This window comes from Eubalaena glacialis, chromosome 11 (genome assembly GCF_028564815.1).
Source record: "Eubalaena glacialis isolate mEubGla1 chromosome 11, mEubGla1.1.hap2.+ XY, whole genome shotgun sequence".
Classification (NCBI taxonomy): domain Eukaryota; kingdom Metazoa; phylum Chordata; class Mammalia; order Artiodactyla; family Balaenidae; genus Eubalaena; species Eubalaena glacialis.
Window position 1 is genome coordinate 109,988,726 of NC_083726.1, and position 17,103 is coordinate 110,005,828.

The window sequence follows — 17,103 nt, forward strand, 5'->3', positions numbered from 1 at the left end:
AGAATTTCAGCATAAGAATTTTGAGAGGACACAAACATTCAGTCCATCACAATTTGCTAAGTTATTTTGCCATTATATGACAAGGACTGCCAGGTCCCATTTGTCATTACTAGTTAGGTTTTCTCTTCTCTCAACTTCAACCAGATTAGGTAATAAATCTCCAATTTCCCCCATTTTACTGGGAGTCTATTGCCTTCAAGTATTTGTGGTACTGATTCTGAAAGCAATGTCTGTATTTTCAGCTTCTGTGGTATGTGAAGAGCTTTGTTTCATGAAGTGGGCATGTTCTCCAAACATAGGAAGTTAGATGCTGGACAGCCCATCTGAACGACAGTGCTTGCTACACTTGCCTTACTGTGATACACGTTTCTCTTTATATGCTATTGTATTTTATTTGATATTATTAAGAATTTTTAAAAAACTATGTTCATATGTGTTATTGGCCTAGAGTTGTGCTTTGTAGTTATCTGATTTGTTTATTGGAGTGATGTTGGCATCTGGTCCCCACCTCCCTGCCTTTAACCGCCACTTTTTTTTTTTTTTTTTTTGCCTATAGAGAGTCTGTAAAGCTCTTCATTATATTTTTAACCATTACTTTCTAAAGCTTATCAAAGTAATTTAAAAATCAAATAATCCTGGGACTTCCTTGGCGGTCCAGTGGCTAAGACTCCTCGCTTCCACTGCAGGGGGGATGAGTTCGATCCTTGGTGGGGGAACTAAGATCCCCGCATGCCACGCGGTGTGGCCAAAAATATCAAATAACCCTGGAAGGTTTATAATGGAAAATTATAGGAGTCTTGATTATTATTCTTTGTGTGGGTTTGATCATAAACCAGCAATGGAAAAACATGGAAGAGTTTTATTTTTCCAATATTGATGGCAACTTATCCCTCTTTTTTTTTTATTTTTTTATCCCTCTTTTTAAAGGTAGGGTCAGAAGAAGAAAAACACGGCAGTCCATGTTTTCTTAGTTCTTTTCAATAAACACCAGTCCTTTCCAATAATTGATTATCCAATCTAGCAATTAGAATGTTGATCAGAGGACCTACCAGTTGCTCAGCATATATGGAGCTGTTGATGCTGTGTCATTTGTTTGTCTGCCATACTTCATGGCTCCGCTTCTTAGGGGAGCTTGGTGTAGGTATTATGTGCTCTCTGCGTGTACTGCCCCTGACCCTGCTCCAAGTTATGATGGCCCTGCAGACAGGGCCCCCTTGTCCCCATTCAGTGATTCTATCTCACTCTTTTGGGGTATGTTTCTTCATGTTTAACTGAGGTGTCTCTCATAGGCTAGGCCACTGACATCTCTTTTGGACCATCTCAGTGTCCTTAGTACCATGTATCAAGGAGTATTTCTAAGTCTCTTTTTTTGCTCTCCTGGAACAGGGGATGGTCTAGGTCTCGGGATCTACCACTATTCCCATCTAAGCACAGGGCACTTCTACAAGCATCAAAGCCAGCAGAAATCCCACTGAGAATGGGTACTACACCTTGCATTCCAGATTTACTCAACTCTCAAAGAGTGATTGATTGTAGTAATAACCCTAATTTATCCACACCTTCTTGTAAAATTTGCCTTGTAGCTTCTGCACTGACTCTGGGCTTGACCATGTGGAATGCTTTGGCCAATGAAAGACTACGTAGTGTGATGCAAGAAGAGATTTGAAACATATGTGTGCATTGGACTTGCCCTCTTGCTGCTCTTGGAATCCTGCTGCTTTAGTCTTCTGGAAAATGAGAGACCACATGAGGCAGACACAGGCTGTCCCATTTGGGGTCATCTTAGGTAAGTCTCTATCAGTCTGGTTTCATGAACAGGCTGAGCTGAAATCAGCCACACTTGACTCAAACCAGAACTATCCAGCTGAGCACAGCCCAAATTGCCATAATCACAGAATTTGAGCTAAGTAAATTCTACAGATGGAGGTACCAAGATTTAAGACGGTTGGTTAGCAAAAGGTAGTTGATTCTATTATGTATATTAATTCTATTATGTATATTCTCACAAGTATTTCTATTATATATATTATAATAAAAACAAATGGAAATAAAAATGATGTGGTAAAGGCAAAGTAAATAATACTTAAAAAAAATTAATGTTACTTTGTGTGTGTGTGGCCGCGCCGTGCAGCGTGCAGGATCTTAATTCCCCAACCAGGGATGGAACCTGTGCCCCCTGCGTTGGGAGCGTGGAGTCTTAACCACTGGACCACCAAGGAAGTGCCTAATGTTACTTATTAATAGAACAAAATATCTGTCTAGTTATGAGTTTGGTTTATTTCAATCCTTGCTTTTAATAGCTGTCAGTTATAAAACAAACCTCACAATGTTATATGGCTCAAAATGGGAAGTATATCATTAGCTGTACTTAACAAGATATGATTCTCATTTTTTAATTCTCTCCATAAATCTTTTTATTGAGACCAGCTAGTAAATATCTTCTTTCATGGTATTAATCCAGTTGATCTTACAAATTAGTGAGAGGGTGTTACATTTTAAACTCATTAATAAGTGAGTCCAAAACTCACTGAAACCCTTCATTTTGAAGATTTCTAAAAGGAAGATATATAAGCCACATCTTTACATAATTTCTGGCAAAAGAAAAAAAATCACAACATGGTGGAACTATTTCTTTTCTAAGCATCAGTTTTCCAAATGTTCTTTCCATAAGTTTGTTTGTCTTCTCACTTATTGTCTATCTTGAACTAATAGGTTAATTGTGTGTGTATGTATGTGTGTGCTCATGTGCTTTATTTAATTAATTAATTTATTTATTTATTTTTGGCTGCGTTGGGTCTTCGTCGCTGCGCGCAGGCTTTCTCTAGTTGCGGTGAGCAGGGGCTACTCTTCGTTGCGGTGCGCGGGCTTCTCAATGTGGTGGCTTCTCTTGTTGTGGAGCACGGTCTCTAGGCGCACGGGCTTCAGTAGTTGCGGCACGTGGGCTCAGTAGTTCGCGGCATGTGGGATTTTCCCGGACCAGGGATCTAACCCGTGTCCGCAGCATTGGCAGAAGGATTCTTAACTACTGCGCCACCAGGGACGTCCTGCGCTCATGTGCTTTAATATCTGCTAATTGGCATACCACTGGAAGCTATTTCACAACACTGAAAAGGTGAGCAAAATTGGAACACCTGTCCTTTTTTTTTTTTTTAAGCATAGCAACATTTAATAAGTTTCCCAATTCTTTAAGTAATTTGCCAAAGTGAACAAGAAGGTCACATCCCATCTTGTTCAAAAATATCATAAATATTCTAACAAACATCTTGTTTTTATGAAATTAACCATATTGAGATATTATAATGATTTATGACACCAATTGCCTGGAGTTAGGCCAAATTTTGCAGGTTAAAGCCATGGTCCTCTACAAGACTGCCCTCATTTCAGACACCAGTCACAAGTTTGAGGGTCTTCAAGTTTACTCTCACTTCTGATCAACTGATGACAAATTGGGGGTTCCAATGACTCTGTCAGGTTTGATAATTCACTAGAACAACTCACTAAACTTAGAAAAATGCCAGCCATACTTTTGATTGCAGTTTTGTTATAGCAAAGGGATACAAATCAGAGACAGCCAATGAGAGAGACGCATAGGATAAGGTCTGGGAGGGTCCCAAAAGTCACTTTCCTGGCACATCAATGTATAACAATACACAGAGTATTGCCAACCAGGGAGCTCACCTGAGCTTTGGTGCCCAGAATTTTTATTGGGGTTCATTACATAAGCAGGCTTGATTGAGTCATTTGCCATATGGTCAAACTCAATCTCCAGCATCCCTCCTCTGTCTAGGCTGATATCTCATGACTCAAAGCTCCAAACCTTTAATCCCATGGTTGGTGTCTCTGGTGTGGCCAGTCCCCATCTTGAATTGTCTTGTTAGCACAGTAATTCATAGGCCCACTATGAGCACTTCATTAGCAGAAAGTATCCGGGTGCACCGCAAATAACAGACACTCCTATAACTCAGGAAATTCCAAGGATTTAGAGGCTACGTCCCAGGAACTGGGTACAAATCCCAGTCAAATTCTTGATTACACAGATATTTAAATGACAATATGATGCAACACGCAGAGAAAGAATGAACCATCAGCTTCTCAGAGTTGAGGAACCTCCACTCTTTCCTCAGGATAGATCCCATACCACTCATGACATGCAACCAACACTGAATCCTTGTCATATTAGTAAAGTTTGTTTTCAAAGCATTTGAAATACATACAAACAGAAGTTCTAGTATTTTATTTCTGTGCCCTGGAGAACCCTCTTTTATACCACCTGGGGTACTTGTGCCCCAGTTTGGAGATCACTGCCCTAGAGATTCCTTGGCTAAATGACTTGAAGAGTGCTATGGACTGAATATTTGCACCCCCTCAAAATTCATATGTTGAAATCCTAACCCCCAATGTGATGGTATTAGGAGGTGGGGCCTTTGGGAATTGATTAGGTCATGAATGTGGTTAGTCTTCTTAGAAAAGAGACCCCAGAAAGCTCCTTCACCCCTTCTGCCATGTGAGGATGCAGTGAGAAGACTGCCATCTGTGAACTAGAAAACAGGAATCTCACCAGACATCGAATCTGCTGCCACCTTGATCTTGAACTTCCCAGCCTCCAGAACTGTGAGAAATAAATTGTTGTATAAGCCACCAAGTCTAAGCTATTTTGCTGCCCTTGACATGTCTCCCTGCTGGTAGAGTGAACTTCACTGCCCCTTTCACAGCAAGTCCGGGTGGAATCGGAGAGGATATAATGTACACCTTCTCTGAACAGAGGATTTGAATGTTACTACATGTTTCAGCTTACAAGAAGCTGCTCTGTGATCCTAGGTTCCACAATGAGAAAATACTTAGAGAACAGCCAAGAAGAGTTACAGTCTATACAGTGTATCTCATGCAGACCCTAAGCCCTCATGTCATGTGAGTGAGAAATAAATGTTGTAAGCCACACAGATTTGGGGGATGTTTGTGGTACAGTGTAATCCAGGTATAATGTGACTTACCCCAGGGAAAGAGAGGTACCTTTAGGAATGTATTTCGCTTTCTCCTTACAAGCTTACATTGTTAAGGTCCAGTAGCACTTGTTAGGTCCAGTAGTTATTTGCTGGAAAAATTTGTAAAAATTAGCTCTTTTTCTTCTCTTACTGTTTTTCATACCCCTTTCCCTTTCCTTACTAAACAATTCAGTCTTAAATAAAGCATTAGGCGGGGCAGAGCAAGGTAGGTGTCTGTTGCAGGGTGGGGTGGGAGAGGAGCAGCGGTCTGGTGCAGGCAGTCAGAACTTAGGCAGGGCGAGCAGGGTGACTAGTCAGGGGGCTGGCTTGGCAGTGGTGTTGGAGCCCGAGACGAACATCTCTGCGGGGGTGGGAAAGCATTCTGGCCTCAGAGCCTGTGCTCGCTGAGTAGAGTGTCCACACGTGGCAGTGGCCTGGCGTGGGGTGTCAGTGCCTGAGAGGTGAAGAGAGCATCTATGTGGTGGGGTGGTTGAGTGCAGGGAGCTCGTGCAGTGACTGAGGGCATCCTTGCTGGGAGGTGTCAGGGCCCCAGCAGGGGGAGGAAAGCATCCATGCAGAGGGGAGACCACGTGTGGGTTTCAGAGGCTGTCCACATGGTGGGGGAGCCCAGGAGGGATGAGGAGGGCTTCCACACAAGATGGTGGCCTTGTATAGGGTGTTAGAGCCTGAGTGGGGTAAGGATGGATCCCACATGGGGGTCAGGGGACCGGCTTCAGGAATCAGAGTTCAGGCAGAGTGAGGAGGGCTTTGCTATGGAAGGTGGCCTGGCCTAGGGCGGCAGACCTGGGCAGGGTGAGGAGAATATCCTTGGGGATCGGCTGCCTCAGTGCAGGAACACCTGCGCAGAATGGAGAGGACGTCAACAGCCGTGGGGCCTGGATTGAGAAGCAAGCCCAGTAGGGGAGAGAGGGGCATCTTAGTTAAGGAGGGAGGAGCAGCAAAGGTAGAAGATCAGTTAAATCCAGGGGCTTGATGAAATAAGTAAATAAATTAAAGAGAATGGAAGCAGGCTTCTTACTGTCACAGAAGGGAGTTAGAGATGTGGAAGGGGAAAAAACTGGAATGAACTCATTGGTGTAGGATTGAGATTAGAGGTGTTAGTGTGAACTCATGGTTTGCAATATATTTAGACATAGAAATAAATATAGAGGTAAATGTGTGCACCCGTGCGTGTGTGTGTGTGTTATGCAGGAGAGCGAGGAGATTAAAAGGAGGATGGGGGAATTCCCTGGTGGTCCAGTGGTTAGGACCCCATGCTTCAACGGTCGGAGTCCGGGTTCAATCCCTCGTCAGGGAACTAAGATCCCACAAGCCTGCAGTGTGGCCAAAAATGAAAAAAAAAAAAAAAAAAAAAATAGAAGGAGGATCATCTGGGGAGAGCTGAATCTGGGGTGTGAGCTGGGAGCATGTCTGTAGAAAGATTCCACATGAAGTATTTGATTTTGGGGGTGCTTTCCTCTTGGCCTTTGGATAAACTCATATGTAGCGCTCAATTTCTCTCCTTCTAAACTGTGATTCCATTAAGTTATCCTAATTTGTTAAAGGGTCATATATACCTGTACAGCCTTTTGTTGTGGTGTTGTGGAGATGAAAGGGCTAGAGAAGGGCAGCCTCCTCTTCCAGTAGAGAGAGCTTCTCTCAGGAGCGGCTGGAGGGGCTAGAGCAGGATGAATGGGGGGCACAATGGACTTAGTCAAGAACAGGGAAAAGCAGAGAACAAGGAGGAGCAGCTTCTGAAGGCACATAATCTAAACTTTGTCTCCTCACTGCATTAGGGGACGCTGACTCTTGAAGGTGGGGAGTCTGACACATGAGTTATTTTGTCAGTTGGAATGTGGTCCCCAAAGTTGCCTGATCAGCCACAAATGATGAGGAGAATGCAAATGTGAATGAGTATATACTGAGGTTGGTTGGTCTACAAATGATTATGTTTGCATGTAAATGCTCATAAGTACTTTAATTTCTTCCCTTCTGGTAAGTTCACAGTTCTCAGGGAGAATTTCTCTAATTGGTTTGTTCCTCTTTTCTTTTCCTTCCTGTTTCCCTACATTTTGAACTTCCTGCTTTTATTGCTATTTGCTGGCATAATGTTTAAAGGCTGTGATAGGCACTGTGCTGGTCCTGGGGATTGGGCCCCTGAGGTTTTTAGTTTTCATGAGACTCCTCTCAAGGTTATTTGTCTTTCTGGAGCCTCTGTTCTCATCAGGTTGCGTGATAGGATGTATGACAAGTTACCACCATGCTTGGGTTTCATTTCAAGCTGTTTTAAGGAAGAGATGAACAGGATTCTTTGAAGAGAACAGAAGATCTCAATATGACTTCAGAGGTCACTTATGCTGAAGTGAGGTTTAAAAATCAACCCCAGTCCTTAGGCACCAAATCAGAGCCTCCTGCAGGTAAGACACGTTTTCTGGTGGTTAGAGTTAATGATGGAATGAAGGATGAAGAGAGAATACTATAAACGAAGCCTAGGTAATGTTGGTTAATGGTTCTCTGGCCACAGTTGGGAAACACAGGATTCTCAGAAGATTGAGTCTCCTGAAGATAAGCACTAAGGGATTGTACAGTGGTGCCATAACACAACTGAGGTGTGAGAAATCCACTACAGGCCTGAGCTAAAGAGAGTGCTAATGAAGCTGGGAAGTTGTCCTTCTGTGCCTTCTGTGCAGTCTAGAGAATGGGTACAGGTCTGGAAGCCATCAGCCCAGATGCAAGGGCTAATGATGAATTAGTGGGTTTTGTTTCTTGATCTTGATAGGGGAAGAGTTTGGGTGGAGAGTGTTTGGGTGTATTGGTTAGTACCAGACTAAAGTGGAATGAAAGACCATTGCAGATGAAAGACTAGAAAGTCTTATAAAGAAAGTTCCTTATGTTTCGAGGGAAATTGCTCTGCAGTCAGAAAATCCAATGCATACTGCATCTGTGAGATGGATTCAACGACGTTTGGAAGTAGATAAAAGGTAATTTGGGTAACATGTATGATATCTCAGATATAGAACAAAAGAGAGAAAAAAAAAAGCATGGAGACTATGAGAAGCTGTGAGAGGGTAGTCACGATTGCTCATGTTTTCCAAAATTCTTCTGTGGAAATATGGAGAATACTCAGGAAACTGTTTCTTTTCCCCTTAAAAAATTTATAGGGACTTTCCTGGTGGTCCAGTGGTTAAGACTCTGTGCTCCCACTGCAGGGGGCACAAGTTCGATCACTGGTCAGGAAACTAAGATCCCACTACCGCCAGGCATGGCCAAAAATAAATAAGTAAGTAAGTAAGTAAGTAAACACATGGTAACCTTTAAAAATAAATAAAAATTTAAAAATTTATCTAATTTCTTTATTGTATGTTGCAATGTTCATTATAGAAAAAATAAAAAACTAGAGGTATACACAAATTTAAATTACTGTATTTATTCTTACCATCTAGAGATAACTATAATTTCCATTTTAGTGTATATCCTTCCAGATATAAATATACATAAATGTGTATATGTATTTTTTCTAAACATGACATCATATTATACATTATTGAAGGTTTTACCACCACTTGGCAAAATATTATAACTCTGAGAAAATAATTCTTTTTTTTAAATTGAGGTATGATTGACGGACAAAATTATATTAGTTTCAGGTGTACAACATAATGATTTGATTCTTATGTATATTGTGAAATGATCACCACAATGTCTAGTTAACATCTGTCACCGTACATAGTTTCACAATTTTTTTTCCTGTGATGAGGACTTTTAAGATTTACTCTTAACAACTTTCAAATATGCAGTATTTTATATAAATATATCTATATATATATTATAACCTATAATGTTATTAACTACAGTTGCCATGCTGTACATTATATCCTATGACTTATTTATTTTGTAACTGGAAGTTTGTACCTTTGACCCCCTTCACCCATTGCACTCACCCCATCACTCCTCACCTCTGGCAACCACCATTCTGTTCTCTTGTATCTATGAGTTATTATTATTATCTTTTAAGGATTCAACAGATAAGTGAGATCATATAGTATTTGTCTTTCTCTTTCTCACTTATTTTTCTTACCATAATGCCCTCAAGGTCCATCCTCAAGGCAAGATTTCATTATTTTTTATGGCTGAATAATATCCATTGCATATAATTATCACATTTTCTTTATCCATTCACCAATGGACACTTGAGAAGATAATTCTTAACCATGAAATGGTGACTAAAAAGGTCTGATTTTTTAACACAACATTGTAATTCAACTATACTTCAATAAAAAATAAATTTTTTAAAAAAGGTCTGCTATTATTTTAAGGATGTGACGGGGGATGATTATAAAGATTTATCTGCTATGGCATTATTTACATTTAAAAATTTTATTTAATTTATTTTTTTATACGGCAGGTTCTTTTTATTTTTATTAGTTCAACATTTTTATTAATATTTACTTTCAATATCTACATTCTCCTCAATTTCAATTCCAAACCACAAAATCTAAAAATATTTCTTTTTTTTTTTTTGGTTGTAGTCTTTTTTTTTTTTAACATCTTTATTGGAGTATAATTGCTTTACAATGGTGTGTTAGTTTCTGCTTTATAACAAAGTGAATCAGTTATACATATACATATGTTCCCATATCTCTTCCCTCTTGCATCTCCCTCCCTCCCACCCTCCCTATCCCACCCCTCTAGGTGGTCACAAAGCACTGAGCTGATCTCCCTGTGCTATGCGGTTGCTACCACTAGCTATCTATTTTACGTTTGGTAGTGTATTTATGTCCATGCCACTCTCTCACTTTGTCACAGCTTACCCTTCCCCCTCCCCATATCCTCAAGTCCATTCTCTAGTAGGTCTGTGTCTTTATTCCCGTCTTGCCACTAGGTTCTTCATGACTTTTTTTTTTTTTTCCCTTAGATTCCATATATATGTGTTAGCATACTGTATTTGTTTTTCTCTTTCTGACTTACTTCACTCTGTATGACAGACTCTAACTCCATCCACCTCACTACAAATACCTCCATTTCGTTTCTTTTTATGGCTGAGTAATATTCCATTGTATATATGTGCCACATCTTTATCCATTCATCCGATGATGTACACTTAGGTTGCTTCCATATCCTGGCTATTGTAAATAGAGCTGCAATGAACATTTTGGTACATGACTCTTTTTGAATTATGGTTTTCTCAGGGTATATGCCCAGTAGTGGGATTGCTGGATCATGTGGTAATTCTATTTTTAGTTTTTTAAGGAACCTCCATACTGTTCTCCATAGTGGCTGTATCAATTTAAATTCCCACCAACAGTGCAAGAGGGTTCCTTTTTCTCCACACCCTCTCCAGCATTTGTTGTTTGTAGATTTTCTGATGATGCCCATTCTAACTGGTGTGAGCTGATACCTCATTGTAGTTTTGATTTGCATTTCTCTAATAATTAGTGATGTTGAGCAGCTTTTCATGTGCTTCTTGGCCATCTGTATGTCTTCTTTGGAGAAATGTCTATTTAGGTCTTCTGCCCATTTTTGGATTGGGTTGTTTGTTTCTTTAATATTGAGCTGCATGAGCTGTTTATATATTTTGGAGATTAATCCTTTGTCCGTTGATTCATTTGCAAATATTTTCTCCTATTCTGAGGGTTGTCTTTTCGTCTTGTTTATGGTTTCCTTTGCTGTGCAAAAGCTTTGACGTTTCATTAGGTCCTATTTGTTTATTTTTGTTTTTATTTCCATTACTCTAGGAGGTGGATCAAAAAAGATCTTGCTGTGATTTATGTCAAAGAGTGTTCTTCCTATGTTTTCCTCTAAGAGTTTGATAGTGTCCGGTCTTACATTTAGGTCTCGAATCCATTTTGAGTTTATTTTTGTGTATGGTGTTAGGGAGTGTTCTAATTTCATTCTTTTACATGTAGCTGTCCAGTTTCCCCAGCACCACTTATTGAAGAGACTGTCTTTTCTCCATTGTATATCTTTGCCTCCTTTGTCATAGATTAGTTGACCATAGGTGCATGGGTTTATCTCTGGGCTTTCTATCTTGTTCCATTGATCTATGTTTCTGTTTTTGTGCCAGTACCATATTGTCTTGATCACTGTAGCTTTGTAGTATAGTCTGAAGTCAGGGAGTCTGATTCCTCCAGCTCCCTTTTTTTCCTTCAAGACTGCTTTGGCTATTCGGGGTCTTTTGTGTCTCCATACAAATTTTAAGATGATTTGTTCTAGTTCCGTAAAAAATGCCATTGGTAATTTGATAGGGATTGCATTGAATCTGTAGATTGCTTTGGGTAGTATAGTCATTTTCACAATATTGATTCTTCCAATCCAAGAACATGGTATATCTCTCCATCTGTTGGTATCATCTTTAATTTCTTTCATCAGTGTCTTATAGTTTCCAGCATACAGGTCTTTTGTCTCCCTAGGTAGGTTTATTCCTAGGTATTTTATTCTTTTTGTTGCAATGGTAAATGGGAGTGTTTCCGTAATTGCTCTTTCAGATTTTTCATCATTAGTGTATAGGAATGCAAGAGATTTCTGTGCATTAATTTTGTATCCTGCAACTTTACCAAATTCATTGATTAGCTCTAATAGTTTTCTGGTGACATTTTTAGGATTCTCTATGTATAGTATCATGTCATCTGCAAACAGTGACAGTTTTACTTCTTCTTTTCCAATTTGTATTCCTTTTATTTCTTTTTCTTCTCTGATTGCCGTGACTAGGACTTCCAGAACTATGTTGAATAATAGTGGAGAGAGTGGGCATCCTTGTCTTGTTCTTGATCTTAGAGGAAATGCTTTCAGTTTTTCACCATTGAGAATGATGTTTACTGTGGGTTTGTCATATATGGCCTTTATTATGTTGAGGTAGTTTCCCTCTATGCCCACTTTCTGGGGAGTTTTTATCATAAATGGGTGTTGAATTTTGTCAAAAGCTTTTTCTGCATCTATTGAGATGATCATATGGTTTTTATTCTTCAATTTGTTAATATGGTGTATCACATTGATTGATTTGCATAGTTTGAAGAATCCTTGCATCCCTGGGATAAATCTCACTTGATCATGGTGTATGATCCTTTTAATGTGTTGTTGGATTCCTTTTGCTAGTATTTTGTTGAGGATTTTTGCATCTATATTCATCAGTGATATTGGTCTGTAATTTTCTTTTTTTGTAGTATCTTTGTCTGGTTTTGGTTTCAGGGTGATGGTGGCCTCATAGAATGAGTTTGGTAGTGTTCCTTCCTCTGCAAATTTTTGGAAGAGTTTGAGAAGGATGGGTGTTAGCTCCTCTCTAAATGTTTGATAGAATTCACCTGTGAAGCCATCTGGTCCTGGACTTTTGTTTGTTGGAAGACTTTTAACCACAGTTTCAGTTTCATTACTTGTGATTGGTCTGTTCATATTTTCTGTTTCTTCCTGGTTCAGTCTTGGAAGGTTATACCTTTCTAAGAATTTGTCCATTTCTTCCAGGTTGTCCATTTTATTGGCATAGAGTTGCTTGTAGTAGTCTCTTAGGATGCTTTGTATTTCTGCGGTGTCTGTTGTAACTTCTCCTTTTTCATTTCTAATTTTATTGATTTGAGTCCTCTCCCTCTTTTTCTTGATGAGTCTGGCTAATGGTTTATGAATTTTGTTTATCTTTTCAAAGAACCAGCTTTTAGTTTTATTGATCTTTGATGTTGTTTTCTTTGTTTCTATTTCATTTATTTCGGCTCTGGTCTTTATGATTTCTTTCCTTCTGCTAACTTTGGGTTTTGTTTGTTCTTCTTTCTCTAGTTCCTTTAGGTGTAAGGTTAGATTGTTTACTTGAGATGTTTCTTGTTTCTTGAGGTAGGCTTGTATAGCTATAAACTTCCCTCTTAGAACTGCTTTTGCTGCATCCCATAGGTTTTGGATCGTCGTGTTTTCATTGTCATTTGTCTCTAGGTATTTTTTGATTTCCTCTTTGATTTCTTCAGTGATCTCTTGGTTATTTAGTAACGTATTGTTTAGCCTCCATGTGTTTGTGTTTTTTACGTTTTCTTCCCTGTAATTCATTTCTAATCTCATAGCGTTGTGGTCAGAAAAGATGTTTGATATGATTTCAATTTTCTTAAATTTACTGAGGCTTGATTTGTGACCCAAGATGTGATCTATCCTGGAGAATGTTCCGTGCGCACTTGAGAAGAAAGTGTAATCTGCTGTTTTTGGATGGAATGTCCTATAAATATCAATTAAATCTATCTGGTCTATTGTGTCATTTATAGCTTCTGTTTCCTTATTTATTTTCATTTTGGATGATCTGTCCATTGGTGTAAGTGAGGTGTTAAATTTCCCCACTATTATTGTGTTACTGTCGATTTCCTCTTTTATAGCTGTTAGCAGTTGCTCCTATGTTGGGTGCGTATATATTTATAATTGTTATATCTTCTTCTTGGGTTGATCTCTTTTTTTATTTATTTATTTATTTTTGGCTGTGTTGGGTCTTCGTTTCTGTGCGAGGGCTTTCTCTAGTTGTGGCAAGCGGAGGCCACTCTTCATCGCGGTGCGCGGACCTCCCACTATCGCGGCCTCTCTTGTTGCAGAGCACAAGCTCCAGATGCGCAGGCTCAGCAGTTGTGGCTCACGGGCCCAGTTGCTCCACGGCATGTGGGATCTTCCCAGACCAGGGCTCGAACCCGTGTCCCCTGCATTGGCAGGCAGACTCTCAACCACTGAGCCACCAGGGAAGCCCTGGGTTGATCTCTTGGTCATTATGTAGTGTCCTTCCTTGTCTCTTGTAACATTCTTTATTTTAAAGTCTATTTTATCTGATATGAGTATTGCTACTCCAGCTTTCTTTTGATTTCCATTTGCATGGAATATCTTTTTCCATCCCCTCACTTTCAGTCTGTATGTGTTCCTAGGTCTGAAGTGGGTCTCTTGTAGACAACATATATATGGGTCTTGTTTTTGTATCCATTCAGCAACCTTGTGTCTTTTGGTTGGAGCATTTAATCCATTCACGTTTAAGGTGATTATCGATATGTATGTTCCTATGACCATTTTCTTAATTGTTTTGGGTTTGTTTTTGTAGGTCCTTTTCTTCTCTTGTGTTTCTCACTTAGAGAAGTTCCTTGAGCATTTGTTGTAGAGCTGGTTTGGTGGTGCTGAATTCTCTTAGCTTTTGCTTGTCTGTAAAGCTTTTGATTTCTCCATCGAATCTGAATGAGATCCTTGCTGGGTAGAGTAATCTTGGTTGTAGGTTCTTCCCTTTATCACTTTAAGTGTATCATGCCACTCCCTTCTGGCTTGTAGAGTTTCTCCTGAGAAATCAGCTGTTAACCTTATGGGAGTTTCCTTGTATGTTATTTGCCGTTTTTCCCTTGTTGCTTTCAATAATTTTTCTTTGTCTTTCATTTTGCCAATTTGATTACTATGTGTCTCGGCGTGTTTCTCCTTGGGTTTATCCTGTATGGGACTCGCTGCGCTTCCTGGACTTGGGTGGCTATTTCCTTTCCCATGTTAGGGAAGTTTTCGACTATAATCGCTTCAGATATTTTCTCTGGTCCTTTCTCTCTCTCTTCTCCCCTATAATGCGAATGTTGTTGCGTTTAATGTTGTCCCAGAGGTCTCTTAGGCTGTCATCATTTCTTTTCATTCTTTTTTCTTTATTCTGTTCCGCAGCAGTGAATTCCACCATTCTGTCTTCCAGGTCACTTATCTGTTCTTCTGCCTCAGTTATTCTGCTATTGATTCTTTCTAGTGTAGTTTTCATTTCAGTTATTGTATTGTTCATCTCTGTTTGTTTGTTCTTTAATTTTTCTAGGTCTTTGTTAAACATTTCTTGCATATTCTTGATCTTTGCCTCCATTGTTTTTCTGAGGTTCTGGATCATCTTCACTATCATTATTCTGAATTCTTTTTCTGGAAGGTTGCCTATCTCCACTTCATTTAGTTGTTTTTCTGGGGTTTTATCTTGTTCCTTCATCTGATACATAGCCCTCTGCCTTTTCATCTTGTCTATCTTTCTGTGAATGTGGTTTTTGTTCCAGAGGCTGCAGGATTGTAGTTGTTCTTGCTTCTCTGGCATTATTTAAAATAGTTAAAGTTGGAAATAATCTGAAAGATTATTTAAATATATAATGAAATACTATGCAACCACAATACAGTGTGCTAAAGAAGAAAATATGGTGGCATGAAAAATGTTGATGATACAGCATATAAGAAAATAGTAGGTCAGAAACCAGTATACATGGTGTGTCAATCATGTGGCAAAATGTGCATGTATAGATATATACAGTTAAAAAATTGCTGGAAGGATGTATGCCAAAATATTTACAACAGTTATCCTCAGTGGTAGGAATTTGTGCTCTTATGTATTTTCTACAGTTTCTACAATGAACATTATTATTTCCTTCATAGTTTCATATTATTTCAAATGTCATGTTGTTAGTAATAGTGTATCATCCAAGAAAAGGGAGATGAGGAAGAGAAGGTGAAAGAGGAAATCAGGGTCAGAATTTATTATTGATGAAGTTAATATGATTTCTCCTTCAGCTCCGAAAGAGAAGACCAACCGTCACAAAAGTCACCCTAGTTTTCCCAAGCTACTTCTTGCCTCATTGCTGATACTTCTGCTGCTATTGGCAATCTCATTTTTGATCGCTTTTATCTGTAAGTATCCAGCTGAATCTATTAGGAATGTCTGCCTTACGTGAAGAGATGGCATCCAATAAACCAAAACAATGGGTTTATTCAGAAATCTGGAAAAGAAGTCATCTCTGGGGGAAGACATAATTAGTGGGACTCCACTGGGAATTTTGTTCTTTATTTGAATTTAGTTACTCTTCTATAGAAATAATGGCATTCACTCCCTTTAGAGAAATTGAAGAGTATATATGTATACATGTTTCTGTGTTGTAGAGTGAAATCTATAGGGCACCATTTGTACACTAGACAGTGGTGTAAGTGAGGTCAAATCTATAGTTCCTTAGTAGTGTTTATAAGGCTATTACTTTTTGAGTGCACAGACACATAGTTTGGGATGAGCAGGTGGACAAGAAGGAAATGGGAAGAAATCTCCCAGGAAAAAATTTTAATTAAATTTTCACCTTTATTATTTCTGTCCTTCTCAAGACTGCATGAGATCTTAAAGTCAATTTGGCAGATAGGTGGATTTCTGCCTATCTTTGGCTTTAAGAATTTATCAAATTTTTAAAAATCATAAAACTAGTATATATTTGGGTACATATTTTATTCATTCATTTGGTCATTCAATAAGCTACGATGGCCATCTACTCTATGTCAGGCACTGTGCCAGACAGCATCAACAGAGTCATAGCCCTTGGTCTCAAGAAGTTCGGAGAATGATGGTAACTGGTTGAATGAACCAGTGGTTATAACAGCGTATGGTAAATGTTCTGCAGGTTAGAAGCACAGGAAGCTGAGACAGGCTTCCTGGAGGAGGTGACAGCTACACCTGTGTGGACCAAGAATGACAGAGATGTGAGAGAGCTTGGAAACATTTGGGGAAATGTGTATAAATGACTGTGACATATAGTGCTAAGTGAACTGTGAGAAATGAAGTTGCAGGTGGGAGAAACAAGCAGAGCTCACATCATGAAGAGTGTTGTATATAATGCTAAAGAGTGTGGATTTTTCCCCCTGAAGGTTATTGTATCCATTATCTTCTGCTGCTTAATAAACCAATCTAAAGCTTAGTGGATTAAAACAACAACTATTTTTAGTTCATGATTCTGTGGTTTGGCAATTTGGACTGGGCTCAGCTGGGAGGTTCTGTTGGTCCTGGCTAAAGCCAGTTGTGCATATGCAGTCAAGTACCAGTTACAGGCCACCCAGTTTCTGAGGAAGAGGATGTAAGCTGGAACGACATGGACAAATTGGTCCCACTTCTTTCGTAATTCATCGGGCTAGCCCGAGCTTGTTCAGATGGGAACGTGTAGGCTTGTAGAGTGAGAGCGATAGTGAGCAAAGCCTCCTGAAGCCTTAGCTTGGAAGTAACCAGAGTTGCTTCTGCACATTCTGTTGGCCAAAGGAAGTCTTAAAGCCAGCCCAGATTCAAGTGGTGGAGAAATAGACCCCACTTGTTGACTGGAAAAGTTAATAAGTTATATTGCAAAGGGGTGTGGATACAGGGAGAGTTGAAAATTGTGGC

The 17,103-nt window shown here is 39.4% G+C and overlaps 1 protein-coding gene across 2 annotated transcripts in view; it reads left to right on the top strand.

The window, feature by feature from the left end:
* The first annotated feature begins 7,135 nt into the window (after positions 1 to 7,135).
* The window catches only part of LOC133100726 (C-type lectin domain family 4 member A-like), a 32,732-nt gene continuing 22,764 nt past the window's right edge, over positions 7,136 to 17,103 (top strand). For both annotated transcript variants that reach the window (XM_061205130.1, XM_061205129.1), the window contains exons 1-2: positions 7,136 to 7,399; positions 15,486 to 15,602. In XM_061205130.1, coding sequence (XP_061061113.1) covers positions 7,318 to 7,399; positions 15,486 to 15,602 — 199 coding nt within the window. In that variant the 5' untranslated portion in view covers positions 7,136 to 7,317. The remainder of the gene's footprint in view (positions 7,400 to 15,485; positions 15,603 to 17,103) is intronic.